General features: G+C 30.9%; 1 protein-coding gene across 3 annotated transcripts in view; it reads right to left on the reverse strand.

Annotated features, from left to right (window-relative positions):
- The window catches only part of LOC147067394 (apolipophorins-like), an 83,401-nt gene that overhangs the window by 43,835 nt on the left and 17,589 nt on the right, over positions 1-21,977 (reverse strand). For all 3 annotated transcript variants that reach the window (XM_085954392.1, XM_085954391.1, XM_085954390.1), the window contains exons 14-24: positions 21,348-21,551; positions 20,081-20,260; positions 19,547-19,734; positions 18,043-18,154; positions 17,403-17,551; positions 16,930-17,183; positions 12,210-12,491; positions 11,487-11,770; positions 11,125-11,263; positions 8,429-8,595; positions 2,564-2,766 (exon numbers count right to left, since the gene is read on the reverse strand). In XM_085954392.1, the coding sequence (XP_085810518.1) occupies positions 2,564-2,766; positions 8,429-8,595; positions 11,125-11,263; positions 11,487-11,770; positions 12,210-12,491; positions 16,930-17,183; positions 17,403-17,551; positions 18,043-18,154; positions 19,547-19,734; positions 20,081-20,260; positions 21,348-21,551 (2,162 nt within the window). The remainder of the gene's footprint in view (positions 1-2,563; positions 2,767-8,428; positions 8,596-11,124; positions 11,264-11,486; positions 11,771-12,209; positions 12,492-16,929; positions 17,184-17,402; positions 17,552-18,042; positions 18,155-19,546; positions 19,735-20,080; positions 20,261-21,347; positions 21,552-21,977) is intronic.

Genomic DNA, 21,977 nt, shown 5'->3' on the forward strand with positions numbered 1-21,977 from the left:
AAGTAAAGTTATTCTTTCAGTAGCAAAATAATTCAAAGTTCCAAGATCTCTTGTCTGAAGACGATTGGCTGGCGAAGCTTGCATACCTGGCAGACATTTTTTCTCTGTTTAACGAGTTGAACGCATCCTTGCAAGGACTGCACACGGATGTATTCACATTGCGAGTCAAAATGGATACATTTCAAAGGAAGATATTGCTGTGGCAAACGTGATTGGCTGAAGAAGATCTGCAAATGTTCTCCAATTTTGATGATTATGTGGAACAGGAAGATGTCAGCCGACAGGTAATAACTCTTGTTCGACAGCACTTACAGTCGCTCACTGACTCTTTCTGTCGTTATTATCCAAAGGAAGAGGATTCCCGATACGGAAATACGTGGATAATAGATCCATTTACATGAAAATCGTTAATTGTAATTTGGATATAAAAGAAAAAGAAAGTTTAATTGATCTATCATCCGACGATGATCTCAAAAATAAATTCCACTCGTCTGTATCAAGATCTCATTTTTGGCTTTCTGTTGAAAATGAGTACCTAGTGTTGAGTGAAAAGGCCTTAAAAATTTCGATTCCATTTACAACTACATATGTATTTATGTGAAAAGACATTCTCTTTAGTTACGGCGATTAAAACCAAGTATCGCAGTCGGCTTGAAAAACAAACGGCTCTCCGTGTTGCAGTAACGTCATTGGAACCAAGAATCCAACAGCTTGTTTCAAACAAGCAGCAACAAAGTCACACTGATTATCTTTTTGTTACCTGTAATTAATCTTTTATGCAGCTCAATGTCATCCGTAGAATTCATATTAATTTAATAATTGTATTGATTCTTTTTTAATAAAATGACATTTATAATGTTTTTTTTTGCATTTATCGTAATGATCTGTGTTAATAAGTTTATTTATTATAATTCTTTTATCATTATATTGACATATCGAATTTTTAACAAGTGTGGAAAAAGTACGTGGTAGTGGTCTGCGGGATTCAAGATTTTGAGTTTAATGGTCCGCGAGGTCCAAAAGGTTAGGGACCGCTGTCCTAGACCTCTCTAGCACTTCTAATTATGACAAGAGAAGGCGATACCTTGCCAATGAGGTTAGAAAATTTTTGAAAAAACTAACATAGTGATGTCACAGAAATTAGCCAAACGACACATATTTATTTTTAAAATTACATATTGAAAGTTACTGCTTAAGTTAAATTATCAATCTAAATAGTTTACGATATAATATTTTCTAGTATCGTGTACCCTTTCGCGGTATGACGAATCCAGAATTATTTTTTTTTAAATTGCTGATGATTTTTATTCATTTTTGTTAACCTACTAAATTTTGAATAATTTATCTGGCAACACTGAAAAACACATCATTAAATTATTAGACTGACTGAGCGAGCAGCCTCACAAGGCTGCCTCGGGCATTTGCGAGCCAGCTCGCAACGAAAATTAAGGTTATGTGAGGCAGCCGAGCACAGCACCATTGAGCATCGATAAACCGACAAGGATTAGATCGGTCAAGGCAACGCTCGGGCGAGACGGCGCCTGCGTTTGCCTCGGGCCAGCCGCGTACTGTCTGACTGAGCATTTCGCCTCGCGAGGCTTTTACACATATTATCTATGACAAAGCTGCCTCGCGATCTCGTACGCGCCTATTGAAGACATCATTAGTCGGTCTATGTATATGAAGTAATATGTAATCAATGAGGTGTCAGTCCATTGCTGTGAGGCGGTTCAGAGCCAATAAAATTTTATATAGCTACATGTTGTGAAATTTATTTCACAGTGAGTCTGACTGACGGTGGGTTAAGTACGATTTTTTCTGTATATGGTCGTCTCCATAAGAGACAGTGACAAAATTTCAAACCTAATTAATAATATTACAATGATTTGTTTTTTCGACATATAAAATCAATATAAACATTCTTCAGATTACGATCAACATTTAAAATTAAAATTCGTAGGGTGAATCAATAATTCAATTCATTTAGATCCTGAGATTATTACTACATATTTGTATTGTCATTAGGAGTCTGGCAAAGTTAGCAAGAATTATTTACCTACAAGTTGGTGTGAACCGGTGATTTGACTAACCCCTCACAGGGTTAAAAAAAAATATTTGGGCAAATATCGTCAACTGTCATTCACAAAAATATGCCAAATATGGTAAAAAAATAAGATAAATAGCCGAGAAAATGCGAGATTTTTTCAAAATTTTAAAAGTGTCTAGAAACAAGCACTTCAAAAAATTATGGCATAATTATTTACAAAATTTTTAAATAAATTGTAATATTAAAAATTAATCCAGGTAAGAAATTTTGTCATCATTTGGTAAGTAACATTTATTTTATTTATAAGACAAGATGTACAAAAGACCAGAATGTTGATTTTCAAGAAAATCTAGTGTAATATTCTACCTTTATTATGGAAAGTTTTAAGCTGTTTGGGTTGATGAAAAATTTTACGAAATACGCCAGATGCGAATTTTGCAAGTTAGATGCCTATTTTATAAATGTTAGATCTGGCAAGAAAAACGCTAAGTTGGCAACGCTGATTTGGGTACTCACGTTACTAATTGTCTGTCAGGTACTTGGATGCGAACGATGTACATGTTATCTTCATCACCCGGTTCCTCATGAATTTTGATGGAGCCACTGATCTCGTATTTGCCTCCCGGATATAATTCCAGGTGGGATCTGTACACAGAGATCTCTTCGTCTTCCTCCACCCATGAGCCGAAAGATTCCATGCCGTTTCCTTTGGATAAGAACTGGAATAAAAGAGGTATTGTTAAAAAATATTCCTCAGTTCACTCTCCACGCATCCACCACTGAAAGACTGCTTGCTTGCACAAATTTAGTTTTAAAAACATAAATATACACAATAACGTTGTATAAATTATAGACAAGGCCTGCTTCTCAATTCTTATGCTACTGGTTTGATCACAGCTGGATCAAATTCAAATGTTATATTTTAATATGTTTTTTGATTCACGGCATGGACGAAATGGGCTGACTGATGACTAATAACCAAAGAATTTGGCTATACCTAGAGGGATACATATCTAAAGTTTATGTGGCTGAAATGGCAGTTATATAAAAAATTATATTCTATATCTTGGTAGCATTAAAACGGCGGCATAAACAAACTGGCGGCCTGTTTTGACATTTGTGAATTGCTGAAGAACTGCTGCTTTCTAATATTTCTGCATTATCGAAATATGGAGCTTATTAATTTTAAATTAATCAAAATAATATAAACTTTCACCCTCGTGACTATGTTCTTGAGAAAACAAAAAAGCTGTTTTTCTCCTATTCATCCACTATGGACTTGGCTGATTTTGAAATCTAGCGACATTACTTTTACTATATGATATACCATTGTTTGCAATTTTTTTATTTATTTCATCTAGATTAGTATCAGCCAAACTTTTATGAACGATACCTCTCATAAATAAATAGACTGTAATACACAATACAAACAGATTCACAGACTTTTTGTTTCATGGCAAACAGTTTGACAGACACTTATCTATATTATAAAAAATGATATTCCATTGTGTAAAAAATACGTTTTACAATTCGACGTGCCCTAGAAAAACCATGATAAGTCTGAAAATAGCGTTTTAAGTTTTATTAGCTTTTTATAATATCATATTTTTTGTGCATGTCCTGTAAAAATTTCAGGTCTCTAGCATAAAAATTGACAAAGTTAGGTTTTCGACAATGGTGCTCTATATCTACATATCGCATCGACCAAATTTGTGTTCACATAAATATCCGAGGAGTATAGTCATATATCAATAAAAAAAGTGTACTGCGTTTTATTTTACGAGTAAGAAGGTTGTTATACTTGCTATAACAGTCTTTAACGGAGATCCTAATATACGGCATGGTTTATATTGACGTATCACATTAGTTTCGAAAAATATATTGGTTTATCTTCGGAAAATATTGGAATTTGCAGTAGGTAAATGCAGTTTTAGTTAAAAAGCTACTCACTAGTCACTAGTACTAGTGTTTTATTATCAAAATATTATATTATTGAATATAAAACAAACAAAATAGAAAAGAATTATTTTGTACTAATATAGGTAGGTACTTTTACTATACTAGGACACAGTAATAATGTTTAAATATTAATTTTGATTCATCAGCCAATTTCAATCCACCGCAAAATAAAGACCTCCACAAGCTTTCTTCGATTATTTTCGGTTAATTACTCTTCTACTTAGATACCCAAAAAACAATGTTGTAGGTAATGTTTATGTTTGAAATTGTTATATTATTTGATATTAATCAAATATCCAATAGAAAACGATATGGATATATCATTATAATAATTCACTGTTTAAATTATTTAGATGAGTAAAAAAAGTATGTAAATTATAAATAAACTTAATTTAAATAAATACCCAGCAGAAAACGACATATTTTAATTAAATGTTATTACCTATCACTAGAAAACATTTTTTTTTGCAATTAAAAACGTACCCACTTAAAATATCCCCCGCAGATTGGAGGTTTATATAAACAGGTTTTGTTCTTTCGAGAAATGGATGTCAGCCACTTGCTAAACCTATTAGGTATATTAGTGGCGAAGGGTGGAGGTAGACTATTAAAATCGGCCATAAATAGTGCACACTAAACTTTGTCAGTCATATATATTTATTTCCATTTAACTAAGACTACACTTTACAAATGGTGTTGGTTAGTTTTTAAAATTCAATTAAACCCTGCGAAACCAAACCATAATAGATAATAGTCAAAAAATATTTGTATATCTATAAAATATCTAAAATTATGTCATTAAATCATACATAATTTCGGATATTTTATAGATATAATAATATTTATTATCTATTATAGTTTGATTTAGGCAGGGCTTAATGAATCTAAAAATATTCAATAACAATATGTGTAATATGTATTTCTAATTCAACGAAAACAAATAAGTATGAATGAAACATTGTGTACAATTTTGTCAGATCGCCCAAAATATACAAAAACTATTATGATTTGGTTTAGACAGGATTGAATTGATTTTTAAAAACTAATTAATACCATCTGTACATTGTAGTCTCAGTTTAATAAAAACAAATACGCATGACTAATAAAGTTTAATGTGCACTATTTATGTCAGATTATAACAGCCTACCTCCACCCTTCACCACTGAGGTACATACTCCAAGCACAAATTGAAAAACAATATGTATCTATTTTTAAGACCCATGATTCGAACTCGGAACCCACGATGCTATAGGCCGATGTTTATACCTAAAATCTTATGTTTTAACTTCAAAACATTATTTTATTTTCGGTACAGCATGACACATTTTTATTAAATTAGTCTTGTAGATAGATAATAACAACCATGCAGTATTTTCATGTTTAAATTACAAAATATTTTATTATTTAAAAGAAAGGACTTATCTAGCTAGCAAATACAAGAGAGTTTATTTTATTATTCTTTTAGTAAAATTCTTACTAATTACGGAATAATATTTATGACTTAAGAAAGTGAAAAAAATCATTTTTATTATTACAAATGGTGAGAATTTCCGAAAGGCTTACTTATTGATTTGTACACATTGGGACCAACTTAAGCTCATTGTAAAACTTAAATACGTCCGACGTGTTAATTTTATGTTTGCAATAATATAAAAGGTTATATATTATTTTTACTTTGTACATTGAATATTTCTCGAAAACGAGCTCTGTGGATTATAAATTATTATTACATGTCGGTCACCTAAAAGAAAAGATTAGCCGGGTTTTTTGAAAACTTATTTTATCAATTATTTTCAATAGAATTTTACCGAAAAACGTGTAATATAATAGTCAGTTTATGAATCATTTATTGTTGTCTAGAATCTAGGTAAATAATATGTATGAGATGGGATTAACATGTGGTATCCCCGGTAGGTAAAATATATAACAAAATATCAATTGGTTTTGAAAAATCTAGTACCAACTCTCATATATACATACCTCGTATTAATTTATTGAATATGATTGTTTTAAAATATGAAAACTAGCAAAAATAGTAATTATTATTTTATCTAAGTTAAATCGGTCGGAGTTATACAATTTTTAGATCGATCAAAATAAGTTAAATAAAGTGATATGAATGACAACGGATATTAAACGATGTTTTGTTGATAAATAAAAAAACTCTACGTAATCGATTGGATTAGATAACATAATGTATCATTTAAAGAAAATACTACTTGAAAGCCAACCGTTTAGAAAAATGCAGATTCGTACCACGATTATTTAAATTTTAAACTAAATATTACAATGTTGGGGAGGTACATACTTATTTTAACTTTCCAATTATATTAATGCAATCATGACACCTCGTATTAATTAACATAACTGAGTTCAATTAAGACGTACTTATACTGATGTTTCATGATTTATGTTGACAATTAAATATAATCCATCTATGTTTACTAATCGGTAATTAAACTCATATCAACAATAAACATTAGAAAAACACAACGATAGTTAATATGATCACTGGATAAGTATTTATAAGCTTATAATTACAATTTTACAAGATCAATTACCTACAGAAAGATATTATGTTGCAAAAATTGAATTGAAACAAGAGAATAGAAGGTAGGTACTGAAAAGGTTATCACTTATCACTCTTGTTACATAAGAACTACATAATGTTGTATCAATGTTATTTTAGATAGGTAATTACCTAATCGTGATTATAGAATGTGTATGTAATACAAGCCTAGTATAAATTTTATATGAATTTAACTTCTGCTGAACATTTTAATAATGCGATCTCATTTGATAACGAAAGTGAATTCAGCTGTCTTTAAATAATAATTATTAGGTTATAAATAACACTTTCCTTAGGTTTATTAGTATTAAAATTTTTGAAACTAATAAACCTACTTAAATATATTTTTTCCAACATTTCGATGCTTTGGTAGGTACATTTGTGCCAAATTGTTATGTATAATATTATATTCCACTAGTTATTTAATATTTTTGTATTTTTGTATTGAACAATAATAATTATGTGTGTTCTAAAGTGATATTTACTAATTTAATTCACTCAGTATATCCTTTATGTAAACTATTAACGAACTTACAATGATTTATTTAATGAAATATATTATCTCTCTGGTTTCGATAATTGTACTGAATATTAATTAAATTAAAATTGTTCTAGCGATATACATGACCATTAACATTATATTGTTTTTTTCTATCTATTCTATATTTTTAATGAAAAATTTGTTAGGAAGTAGGTATAAAAAATAGATATTTTATTGATGGTGTAGTAAGTAGTGTTATGTACTAATTTCTTCATAACTTCTTTATTATTCCATTATAAACATTTTTCCTGAATGTTTATTATTTCGTAATGTACATATTCTGATTATTTATAAAAATATCAATAATAATTTGCAAAAAAACATAAAAAGTCATACTTAAATACATTTAAATTATAAAAACTCCGTATAAAAATATATATATATCAATATGTCCCTATATCCCTTGTTAAGATTTTATAGACACGCTGTACTATTTCGAGTTAAATATTGCGCAATGTCAATTTTTCCGTAAAAGAGCGTTATAACTATAGTTGTAATTAATAAAATCGTATAGAGTAAGAAAAATGCGACGTAAAATAAGGTTTCTATCTCAGAATATGAATGTGTTATGCGGAGTCAGTAATCTATTTCGTCCGCGCAAAAGCATGTTAAATCGAGTCGAAATATAAAGTGCGTAATATTATTCCAAATAAAAACGATTTTTGGACATTATCTCAGCTGTTAATTAATTAATCACCATTAAATTTTAATAGGAATATAGACCATAAAATGGTCTATCTGATTTACTTAAATAAGATAAGAAAAAACTTACTCATTTTATATGATGAATTTAATAGCGTAAATATTTTAGTTTTTTCGCTCTCCTGAACATTTATGATTTTAGACTTATCATGGTTTTTCCTGGGGCCGTCGAATTATAACTTGTCTAAGTGTAGCGTTTTTATCTCGGTATTGCCCTGACATTGCTAGAATTGAAACTTCAAGCGAAATGAAGTAACCTATTATTAGCGTCACTTTTATCTATTTATCTATTTCTCACAATAAAATTTTCCCTTCTGAATGAGGTTGCATTTTTTGCTTTTCAGGACTGCCAATCAAAAAAAAAAAATCCACTAAAACAGATTTTTAGATTTCAATAGTTTCATAAATTTTTTTATAAACCATCCGCTTTTTAAAATTACACTTATTTAGATGACAAAAACAGATCTTTTTGAAAATAATAAAAATAGTTCTCTGATCCTGAGAGTTCAGGATCAAGAACCATACAGGATTACGAGAAAACTATATGGCAAGAGTTAACTTAACAATAATGGTTTGTTGTAATAAATTATTAATATTTCGTTTTGCTCACCTTCAATTTTCCAAATGTTTCCTTTGGTGATTTGTATTTGTCATCAAAAACGATTTCCACCATTGATTTTTCAGCCATCTGCGTTCCTTCGACAATAAAACTGAACCTTTTATCCTCGACATATTCAATATTAGTATTGTAATCGAGGTCCATCAGTGGATATGTTACTGAAAATAAAAATACAATAACATAACTCTGTATATTAATAGATAGGAATAAGCAATGACTCACCAGTGTTGCTACGTAATTGAAAGAGAACACAAAGCATCGGGATCCAGCCAGATGAGAGATCCTAATGTCAGTTCGTTTTTCATGAATGAAACAGATTCTTGTTACATAATAGATATCATTAACAGAATAGAATTATAAAAAATAAAACTCAAAAAAAAAACAAGTGGCTAATGTTCTTAAAACTTAAAATAAAGGGTTTAGAGAAATTAAATTGGACGAACCAAGCTCAACAATCTCGATATGCTATTGAGGATAAATAAGTATAGGACATGGACTTTTAAGAACTTATTAGTGATTTTGTAAATATTGAAGCAAAGAAAAATAAATTGGTGAGTGTTAATTAATATATTATGTTCCCTCTTATAACCTATAAAATGAATAAGCAATATTATTGTGTGTAGGTAGGGTAAGAGCTACTATTATGGGCCAGCTTCAATTATTGGCCACTTGCGGATAAAATCTAGTTTTTTAAGATATTAAATCAACATTGCCATCTGTTAAGTTATTAAGAAATCTCGTCAATTGTTCCTCCGTTGGTAAAACAGATAATTGTTACTTTTAGCATTATAAAACAACCTCAAAACCGCATTTTTATCTGACAGTTCGAGCGAAACCGTGAAATAAGTGCGATTTGTTGTAAATTGTACAAGGACATGACTTCTGTTAAAAGGTATGTTAAACATTTAATATCATTCAAAATGCTAATCCAATTGACAAGTATCTATGTATTTGATTTTATGTATACATCATTAGACATATATTTTGAAAAAATAGGTGGGTAAGTATATTATGATGGTGGCCAATAACTGATTCCAAAATACGTCAATTTTCCTTTATCGGCCGGCCTTGCTAATAATAGAATATGTGACTAATTAGTAAAGTATTACATTTATTTTCATTAGTTGAATAGTGTTTTAACAGTATTATTAATCTTCTTTGTTTTTATTATATTTCTCCGACATTCGTAGATAAATGTTGGCCATCTGGCCCATAATTGTAGTTTTGATGGCCGATAATAGAAACTTTTTTCTTGATTGTTCCAGCATAAAAATGCATCAAAATAAACTAATGAAATATAGTCAAGAACTGAAGAATAAAAGAAGCAATAGAGTATATGAAAGACCATAGTGAAGAGTCTTTGCGTTCAGCAACAAGAAGATTTGAAATACCAAGAAGCACACTAAAATTCCTTCCGCAAAAATCCTCTACTGAAAAGTTTTGTATGCTGTTCCTACTATGAGAAAACTTCAATGATTCTCATTTATCCTTTATGCTATGTCAAGATGTTTGTTAACTTCTATTAGGGAGGTATAAGATTTCTTTTGAATTTTTGAAATCAATTTCCAACAAGCTCTACGTATTTAATTAAATATGCCTATCTCACTGTAACTCAATGTGAATGTGTTCTTTGTATTTTTAAGTAATATGTTACGTATGTCTAATAAAATGACGATAAAGTTGCATTAAGTACTTGATTGAACACTTAATATTGATGTATGATCATAATATTACATAAACAGTTTTTTAATTTTTGTTTAAATAATGTTATTACAGCAATTTCGGGGTGGCCAATAATTGCATCTTTTGGTGGCCAATGATTGAAAAAAGTGGCCAATAATTGTAGATATCTGCCTTTTTTTTTGATTATTTTTTTTATGATGTAAAATATATTTTTTTTAATGTTTTGATAATTGATTATTATAAACAAATAAACAATTTAACAAATAATATTTTTTTATTTCACCTTCCTAATGATATCTGTCCACAAAAAATTAACGAAGTTGAAAAAATCCTTAACTGGCCAATAATTGTAGCTCTTCCCCTACATATTATAAATGAAGCTATTAATAGCAAGACAACAATGTCACACATCGGAAAACGTCAAAAAACTCTCCCAGAAATATTGTAGCTAACTATGGTACCTACAATAATTTTAGTGAATTATTCCTATATGGAATTATCGACATGTTAACTCTTCGATTTCATATTTGTATGGAATGGATTATAAATTAATTTAACAATGCGGATTTAAAACTCATATGCTAGGGCTTTGATATATTTAAAACCAACATTTGACTGTTGACTTGATGACTGTTAACATAATATATTCAAATGGTCAACTCATAAGTCTTATATTGTAGTAGTGTTCTTAATAGCGTTTTACAAATACCACTACGCAAATGATGAATGAGCAAGCAGCACTCTTAGTTACCACACGTTCACATGTGTAAGGGTTCACGCATACTTATATGTTATAAGTGATATGCGCCGACGCAACGCTGCTTTAAAGCGCACAAATTCTCAATGAGATTTCTAGCATTAATTGATAAAAAATTGTAGGTTGCTATTTATTACCATATTACTTACTATACCATTATAATGAAGATAAAATTATGCAACAGCCTCATAGTTCTGGCCAACAACTAAATTGGAATAAATAAATATAAATTATAATGTGTACTGACTTTGTTCCTTCATTGTGAAAGATGCCTCTTCTCCAGTAGTAGCAGTAGCTTCTGAGGTCAACGAGATCACATTAGTCTTTGATTTTGGATCTGGACCATGAATCAAATTAATCGATAGGTTCAATGTTTTGGGATTCGACTGAAAGAAAGAGTAACCATAACATCAATTTCTTGCAAGATCTTTGCATTTTTCAATATTTTGATTGAATCTTTCTTAGCGATAAGAACTTTATAATGTTATGTTCTACATAGCTAAAATAGCTCACCGGAATCTACTTTAAATAATGTTATATTTTTAATGATTCTATTATAGTTTTTCCATTCATTCAAAAAATTTAACAAAATAAATAAATTTTACTAACGACTTCATCCATTTTCACATCTTGCTGATAGACAAAGTTCCATTCGGGATCGATGGTATTTTGGAAGTCTACATGAATCTGATTGATCCTGCCAGGTTTATCAAACAGTTTTCCAGTTGTGGAAGCGGAGTGCTCGCCTTCGGATAGTTTGAAGTCCCATGTAACTACCTTCCGCTCTTCCTTGTACCATCCGTTGAAAGTGACCACCTGCTCGCCCTTGTGGAGATGTAATTTATCATAGACGAATTTCGTGCCGTGGTCGATTTGGTCAGCGTATATATTGCCTGATGTAAAGTCAACATGTTTATTAATTCAAGTAACCGAGAGTATTTTTTCATCATATACTATACTACATATCATCATGATAGTGTATAAAGTTATATAAATATTATAAACTACTTATTATTGTAAATGTAGACGACCCCGGATTGAGCAAGTAGCTAACAATCGTTTCTCATGAAAAGTTTGTTATACATTTAGTGGAAATTCATATAGGTACCCCGCGGAGTGAAAATGGTAATTTACTTTTAATGCAAAAAATAATACCAATCCCAAATGCCATCTCAATTAGTAAAAATAATCCAAATAGGGAACATAAAAGTAATAATAAAGTGCGGTTGGCAATACTGATGTATTACATAATAAATATGGCATATCAAATGAAGAGCTCCACTTTCTAGTTATTCCAGATTATTATTAAAATATTATTGTCAGTCTCTATACCTTCCAGTTTGATTGTGTCTATTTGAGGGGCAGATACTTCCAAGACGGGCTTTAAAGTGAGTCGTGGCGTTAATTCGATCAGCATAATTCCAGCTTTGGCATTATAGATATCTTCATCGTCGACCATGTTAAGCGTGAAACTCTTATCTTGACTTGAGTAAGAGACAGAGATGGATGCATGGAGTTTTTTAGTGGGGGAGTCCAGCTTGGCTGATACGGAGTAGGACTCCTTTCCCTCGCCGATTTCCAGTCGACCGGTGGACTTGCGTGAATAGCTAGCACCTGAGAAGTAAAAAAATAATAAATTACAGAAAGAACCTACCATAATACATTCAGAGCGGAAATAAATTAATTCAATCAGCTTTAAAGTTAATATTTAAAATTCTCTACATGTGAGCAAGTGTTAATTAACTGTATGGTAGAAAGTAAAATAATTGCCACAATAAAATCTTAAAATTTATTGATTTATTACCTTAAACACAAATTTATTTATATATACATATATGTGTCGCTGAGTTTCAAAACCCACTATAACACTTTTTCATTATGTTGAGAAAATCAACAAAAACTTTTTGAACTAAAAAGGTTTTTGAATGTTTCAGTAGTATTATAGCGGGATTTGATATACTCATTGATTTTGTTTCATAAATGACAGTTAATCGTAGCGGCTTTTGAAAGAAGCGATAAAATTTTCATGTAGAGATTTTAATAACGAATCCAACGATGTATAATCTCCTATATATTATTATCCTAAGAGATTTTGGAAAACGCACCAACGGCCCATTTAAGCGACATTTTATTGTTATTTTTACATCTTCACTTCAAAATGTGCGCTACCGATTCATCTACCGATTGAATTGACCACATTTCAGAAATTTTCAATGATTTTACAGGTACGTGACGTTTATATCCGATATTTTCTCATATACCGCATACGATTCGCCATATTTCTTTTAACGTACAACAGAATGACGTCTTCGTCGCTTAAGACCTTCTAATCCTTTAATTGACTAACGGATTCGATTATTTTTATTCAAATATCGTAATGTAGGCATTGGCGCACTTTTTTCCGGTAAGAAAACAATAATCTTGGTACAATTCACTACGTATATTATCTTTCAACAGCAGCGTACGCCACTGTCCGCCATTTCATAGATAACGTGATATTCCAAATTTGATTTTTTAAAATACTTCTTTGTGGCTATTCACTCATTCTTTTTTTATTGAATAATTACCTAGGCTACTAATTTCCATAGCTCAGAATATAGTCATATTAAACTAACAAAGTTGCCATTGCAAACAATGAAAGAAATTAATACGAATTGTTATAGTCATCAAAATGTGTGATATTGTATAATATCTACCTATTTTTATCGTCCCTATCATCATCAATCTTGACCTATCCACTGCTGGATGAAGGCTTCCTCAGCCTTATTCTACTCCTTACTTACATATGAATTGTTATTTTTATCAAAATCAGTGATATTATATTATTATCTACCTATCTATTTATAATGCCATTATTATCGCGAGCCTCAATAAATCCACTGCTGGATGAAGGCCTCTCTACGTTGATTGTATTCTTGACAATATTGAATTTCTATATTTATTAGAAATGCTAATGTTATTTATCTACATATTTATATCGTCACCATCATCATCAATCCACTGCTGGATGAAGGGTTCCGCAACGTGATCCTACTACTTTCGGTTGAACGAATTTGTGGTATTATACCTATTTATATCATCCTTATCATTATCGACCTGAACCAATCCGCTGCTGGACAAAGACCTCCCTAGCCTGATTCTATTCCTTTCTGCCATTTGAATTGCTGTATTTATCAAAATCTGTGATATTTTATTTATCTACATATTTATATAGTCATCATCATCAACCAGGATCAATCCACTGCTGGATGAAGGGTTCCACAACCTGATTCTACTACTAGCGATTAAACGAATTTGTGATTTTATACCTATTTCTATCATCCTTATCATTATCGACCTGAACCAAACCGCTGCTGGACAAAGACCTCCCTAGCCTGATTCTATTCCTTTCTGCCATTTGAATTACTGTATTTATGAAAATCTCTGATATTATATTTACTACACATTCATATCGTCATCATCATCATCATCATCAACCAGGATCAATTTACTGCTGGATGAAGGGTTCCGCAATCTGATTCTTGACAGTATTGAATTTATATATTTATTAAAAATGCTAATGTTATTTATCTACATATTCATATCGTCATCATCATCATCAACCAGGATCAATCCACTGCTGGATGAAGGGTTCCGCAACCTGATTCTACTACTAACGGTTAAACAATTGATTGCTATATTTATCAAAATTGTTGATAGTATATTTACCCATTCATAATATCGTTTTTATCATCATCAACCAGAATCAATCCACTGCTGGATGAAGGTTATCCCAACCTAATTCTACTCTACTTGGTCATATAAATTGCTATATTTTTTTTAATTTGTGATTTTATATACCTACCTATTTATAATACCCAAACCCTACCCAAAATAAATTTTGTTTCGATATGAATGTCCCGCACCGGAAGACTATGTTATTTAAGGTTAAATTTTAATTCAAAATTTAATTTTTTAAATATTATTCAACAGCTGCAAGCATTTATTATTTATATACTGCTAACCTTTTATTATCTAAATGGGTCCCGTGGCAGATTAATATTCATGTTATATTGTTCGCCATTTATAATAATCACATACATTGCTTTATATTCGAATTTATGAGATGTATAATTATTTATCATATTTAAATGCACGTGTTTTAACGAAACATTTATATAACTACACATATTTTATTCTATTAAAATGTCAGTGGTCGCAATCGGCGATTGCAAGCTGTTCTATTTGGCCTATCAGCCTGAGGTGGTGTCGGACGATATTGTGAAGGCCAGACTCTAGAATAGACTACGCATATGACCCCAAATTTATATTGACAGTGACGACTTGAAAATTGTAAAACTGACAAATCACCAAAATGTCAAACTATCTTGAGGTGAATGAAAATCAATTCCGAAGGGAAAACTCTATGCATATTTACAATTATATTAAAATCCAACACCGCCAAGCCGTCTGCAAGACCTAGCGAGACAGACTGGTGACCGCCAGCTGGCTCAGCTAGTATATCTTAATTATTTCAAAAAAGTGTTATAGCAGGTTTTACACATATATTATTTTCATAGACAATTTGAGGCAGTATGAACCATAGAGGTATTGTATGAACTGTTTAATTTAAAATATAATATTAGTAGGTATTTAAAATATCAGCTTCAATAGAAATACACTGTGCTCGACTTTTTGAAATGTTCCTTTTATTATAAAATTTTAAACACATTATAAATTTATGAGTTGTTTTTCTGTAAGTTTATAATATTCTTGTTAACAAAAATGAATAACAGTGATTTTTTTATTTTAAACATGTTTTGAGCCAAGCCTGTGCGTCATCTCACCACTGTGCTGCAATACAAAATTTATGACCTATTGTTCATACATTCAAATGCATAGACTAATAAATTAAAATATACTATTTTATTCAAATGCTATATCGCTCGGCCGCATTAAATGTCAATAGTGTTGAAAGTCTACCAACTGGCGAGCGACCGTTTAAAAAAAAAAAAAAAATTGGTTAGGTACATGTTCAAACACGTGCGTTAACATCATTTTACTCCCTACTTCAATTATTGTTTGTCAATTTATGGCTACGGCCGTATGTTGTAGCTTAACCACTGGGGAATGCCAAAAGAAATAGCGTATTTCTAAAAAAACACTACCTTATTCTTAGGTCAATAATTATTATAAAGCAATCATTATTCGTAAGATGTTTATCACACTTGAATGGTCAAAGACATAGCTTATAATGAGTATCTTTAGAATTATCTTCAAATGTGTTAATCTTGCCCATTTTTTGAATAATAAAATGCCTAATTCTTGTCATAAATATTATACTAATGGTTTTATAAATGCGTTTAAAAATTAATAAACGTAAAAAATTTTAACACCACTGCACATGCATGTACTGAAATATGACTATATTCTAAAACATTAGAGCGAGAGGTTTAAAAGAATACTATGTAATAAAAAACTTTATGCAGTCATCAAATGTTTAAAATAAATATAAAAGATAATAAGGCTTCAAAATTATATAAATAGATTATCTACAATGTTTAAGGAATCTCCAGGATCATGCTTTGAAAATGCAATAAAAGCACCATTTTGACCTACGCTGAGCATGTCCCCCTTTAAATATGTTCTTTTTCGTTTCTGTCTTTTAAATCATATTATTAAAGCATCCTTTTTTATTGATTGATTTAAACACATAATTTTTGAGTTATTAATATTTGACTAGCTGAGCCAGCAATATTATGGCGGCTGTGTTGAATTAACAATTGGACCATGAATTATCTGTAGTCAGTTGCTTCATTTGGATTTAACCATTATATGAATTTAAAAAATATATTTTTTTACTTCTCATAAAAGTAATTCTCATAAAATGGTCTATATTTCAATGCCTATAATGTGGCCAATGGTCATAATATTATTTAAAAAAATATATATTCCTACAAAATTGTCTGTCCCAATTCGATTACCTTCTTACTTATCCTAAGCTGTTTCGACAGGTTTTGTAAAATTATGTTGGTAATAATGAGATTTAATTTTTGTATTTTGTAAACTTTACCTGGTGCATCAAATGTCAATTCCCAGAAGTTGTTAGCGCCTTGGAATCCACTCATTCCATAGAAGCGTAAACTTTCGAGGTCAACTTTTTTGGCGACCATCTTATATGTCAATTGGCCATTGAATGGGAATCGGGGTTCTCCTGTATGTTTAGCAGTTTCATTCATAAAGTTTTCAGGATATTTTTGTGTAATGCAGAAACTCATTCCTAATGACTTAACATAATCATCCTTGCAAGGGGGTGTTGGTGTCATCCTGAAATAAAAATATATATCAATGTAAGAATACTAAAGAATTCTTACCGATTTTCTCACTCTTTTACCCAGTTGATTGAACCGGTTTGGAAATAAATTAATGCTGTTATTACGATTACATTTGTTTGTCCCAAAATTATTCACAAATTTTACATAACTATGTTTTCAGGATTGGAATGTATTCATAAAAATATATTACACAATAAAAACCAATACTTACAATTTACTATTGAATTTCAAAACCTTGTCCATAATAGTAGCTCCACTCGCCTCGTAGAAGTAGATCACGTCATTGGTCACAGAGATCACCTGTTGCTCCTCCAATGGCTGACCGACGTTGATGTCGAAACCTTGTCCATTGTTCAGGAGCTGATAAACCATTAATAGAAAGGTAAGTTTTTTTTTGCGAAGAAAAGATTTTTTGAAATTCATTCATTCAGAGTATTTTTTTTATCAGTTATGTAAAATTAATTAATCAGAGTAAATTTTATCAGATTTTTTTATCAGTTATGTAAAAATTACATGCTGGCCAAGTCTCAAGGATGAAATACATCCAGCCATCCGAGAGGTTTCTCTTCAAAAGTTCAGATATAAAAGCAGCATCAGGAAACCTAAACAAAAATAGTTGAACTGTGAAGAAAGATTATGGCGCAGAGAGGGGAATGGAGATATTTTCTGGAGGCAGCTGAGATACGCACACGGTAGGTTGTAGTCTCTGTGATATTTGCAATGTCAAAGTTACTCAATCAAGAAAATTCTTTACGAAAATGATTCAGTAATAGGGAAAGAAATTGACAGGTAAATAGAGACAGAGAGATGTCTTATAAATTATATGGGGACAGTAAATAAAAGACACTTACTTTAGCGGTAAGTTGGACACCGGTCGATGTCTGCATGGCAGAGGTAACCTTCAATCCTGTGGAGAAGACTTGTGCGTCCACAGCTATACTTGTGGTGATCTCAACATTAGCACTGGAATATTCAAATATATTTTTTTATGGTTACATCCTGTCAATCTTAATTTCAGATGACAAGGCATCATAAGAATGCAAAATGGGCTTTCACTATTTCATCGTGCACAGCATCTATCCTACGATAGTAACTAGTTTCAAACATACTTTTAGGCATCTTTTAGGGGAAGCTCAAATGGATTTAAGATCTGATAGAATAAGGGTAAGTAACATTCCATGTGGCTAGGAGGTCATGCATTGCTTGGAGAAGGCACATTAAGGAATTAATGAGGATAATACCACTTTTCAGAGTACACTCTGTGGAATTGTAAAAAAAAATGTCTGTGGCACTAATTATCTGAGTTTGTATATCATTTAACAATTCTTTTCATGTAGGTACCTGGTAAAAATAAGTAAATAACCAAAGATCTTGAAAACATCCTTCTATAGAGATATAGCATAAATGTACGAAATTGAAACATTAAAAAAAAGAACATTGGTACAATGAACATAAAAAAATGGCAGCCATTGCGAATGTCAGAAAATCGGAATACCAACTGCGCGATGTTAATATTTGTGGAGTTTACCAACCTAACAGTGCGACATGCTGCGTTTGCTAAATAATTTCAAATGTCATAACAGACATAATGTATTCCTTCTATTTATAGGCCAAATTCTTTGAAAATAACATAGTCAAAGTAAATAATGACTTTACATACAAATTGACATTCAAAATACTATGGCAGGGCACTTTGTCCAATTTATGTCACTGGATAGTCATATCTAGTGTGATTCCAAGATTATTTGGTATTTTTCGGGCGCCATGAAATGAAAAAACCTTTAGGTACGAAGGGCACCGCGATACGAATAAGTTTCAAAACCACGGACACAATATTGAGGGTAAAGTCATTTTTACTCAATTTGTTTTTACCAACGCAAATATAGTAGATAATAATTATATGCAAGTGCGAATTGCATACATAATCAATAATTATTATGTACAATTTTACAACCATTTTATGACAGGTTTAACAATGGGTTTAGTGAATGGTTAATAACCGATCATTGTGAAAAATACCTATGTACTAAGAACTTCAACAGGAAGCAGCCAAAATCCACAACAAATTGTAAAGAAAAGATTAAAAAAAACAATGATTTATATAATTAGGAATTATGTATGTACATATAAATAAAATCATCAGACTTAGATTATTGTAAATTTTACAATGAAATATGTGTTGGCTTTACAAAAAAAATATTTTTTCGCTGGTATATAAGTTTGACCTCTGCAACACAACATTAATCACTAATATAAAAGTTATTTGTAGGTATGGTGTCCGACAAAACAAATCCATATTGATGGTTTTTTCTTTAATATCATTTTTTGGGAAGAGAATCTAAATGAATATCTCACCTCGGTATAAAATCAATATTGAACTTGGAATTGAGCAAATCGCCAAAGATCTGTCTGATGTCAAGATTGCCTCCGAAGTTAAGCTTTCCGGTTGAAGCTCCTTGAGTGGATATTACGAGAGGCAGACCTGATGATGTGGGGTATACCATTTCGGAATCCAGGAACAGCATGTGGGAACGGACTTCATGCTGAAACATTATTTATAATAATTACAATAGGTCAGGAGTCAGTATTGAAGATGTAGAGAACGCATTCAAAGGCTGGACTAGAATATTATGTTCAAAATGGCAAAGAATACTAATCGACACCTCATACCTTCACCTGTATGAATCAAATTCAATATTTTAGAGTCAGACAATATTCTTCAGATAATTTCCCCCCCCCATAATTTTAAATTCGAATCTTTTCGACATTTCAATTTATTCAATTTTGAATTGGTATCTACACAATGAAATTTTCCTGTATTTAATAATGATTTCCATAAAAAAAAGTACAGATGTGTGAAGTTACATAACAAAAGATTTTTCCACTCACAGAGAACTTCTGAGCTCCATCGATGCTTCCTTCCACCACATCGAAAATTCTTTCGATGAGCGACTCCATCGTGAAACGATGATCATCCCCGAGTGACAAGAATATACTCTCCGATCCAAACAACTTCACGAATACGTCAATATCCGTATTTCCATGGTAGCCTGCCTTGTCTATCTTCAGCTGGTGGAATAAGTAAATTATTTTACAATATTACTGTATAGGCACATATTATATTATATTCGTTTTAACACAAAAATAGGCCATAAGGCCGAATGATAGTAGTGTATGTAGTAATAGAAGTGAAACAATCACAAACACCCAGGCTTTGAGAAAATTATGTAAATTAATATATTATGACCTCGCAGGGAATTGAACCCAAAGCCAACACCTTATGTGCTAGACTACGAGGGCCGCGAGATCTCAAGACCGTCTCCCCTCCATTTATTTGTTGTTCTGTATTATTTATTTAATTTTTTGTTTTTGTTTGTTTGTTTATTTTGTTTATTTAATGTTTATTGTTGTTAGTATTTTCCCGCAAATATTTTAACATAAAATCAGACTTACAGTAAATCAAACCTGAAAGATAAATATGCAATATAAAATATATGATATTTCCAATAAACTACATTTGATTTCCTTCTATCTTGACTGTTCTATAATATGTATCGATTTTTATAAAAATATAAATTTGTATAACTTGAAATCCTTTTTATTTATATCAAATCAAGCTTAAATATTGGGACCATACCTAAATAAGATTTCATATAAATAAAAAGGATTTCAAGCTATACACATTTATATTTTTATAAAAATCGATGTTTCTTAAAATGAATATAAAAAATATTAAAACTATGAATTAGTCAAAAATCTGTACAAGGAAAAATTGAAAACTTAAACTTAATTTTAATAATATATACGACCATAAAATATAATGTAATAATAACGTAACTGTGGTACGTAATATGTAACAAATTCAGATTTTTTTTACAATAATTGTAAGTTTATCTTTGAATTCAAAAAAAAATATTTTTCTTTTTAATGTTTTCAGATACATATTTATTAAATAATACAGTTGAAATTGTAAATTATCAAAAAAATGTCTCAAATTGCAAGCTTCGTATGTTTCCGCTAGGTGCCTCTGTTAGGTATAAGCATTCTGCTTAAATTCAGAGTGAATCAAAATAGTGAGACATATTGGAAAATGGTTGCGGCAAAACTTTGATAGAAGACCATGTGGCATGCCGAAGAGAATACAAATGAAAATCACCTTTTCAGCGAGGGCAGCGATTTCGTGTTGCACGTCCCTCTTGGTCTTGTGGACCTTCATTCTGTTCTGAATCTTTTCGTGCACACCGTTGGCAGCTTGCTTGAGGTCATCATACATTTTTTGGGGTGGAGTCGTTCTGAACAAGCCTTGCGGTCCAAAGTACTCCTCCAGGACTCGTTCTAGATTGCTTTGGCGGACGCCGAGCTATCCATGAAAAGAAAATTCTAATATACACAAAGTAATTTTGTATGATTGAATGTTAATCTTCCAAACTACACAATACTATTCAGGAGATATTTTAATCCTAATGTAGTATGAAGTTAACTAAATACCATCGAAACATCTATTTAATTAAATAATTATACAGATACGCAGCGAGGCGTTTGAAATTTAATCATTTTCTATTATGATAAAACAGGAGATCTATTCGTGTTTTAGAGTTCATGTTTTTTTAACTACTTACCTAACAGCGATGGAAATGTAATGAGATTCATAAAATAACAAAATATGTAAATTAAAGATTAAATTTTTATTTCTTTGATTCTTCATATAAAACGTAAAACATAATAATATGTCAGAAAAGAATGTGCACCAACCTAAAAGTCCTGTTTTAAATAATGTGTGCATTCT

Source organism: Rhyacophila brunnea, unplaced genomic scaffold (assembly GCF_057557595.1).
Source record: "Rhyacophila brunnea isolate RB1 unplaced genomic scaffold, BYU_Rbru_1.0 scaffold_4, whole genome shotgun sequence".
In the NCBI taxonomy this organism is placed as follows: domain Eukaryota; kingdom Metazoa; phylum Arthropoda; class Insecta; order Trichoptera; family Rhyacophilidae; genus Rhyacophila; species Rhyacophila brunnea.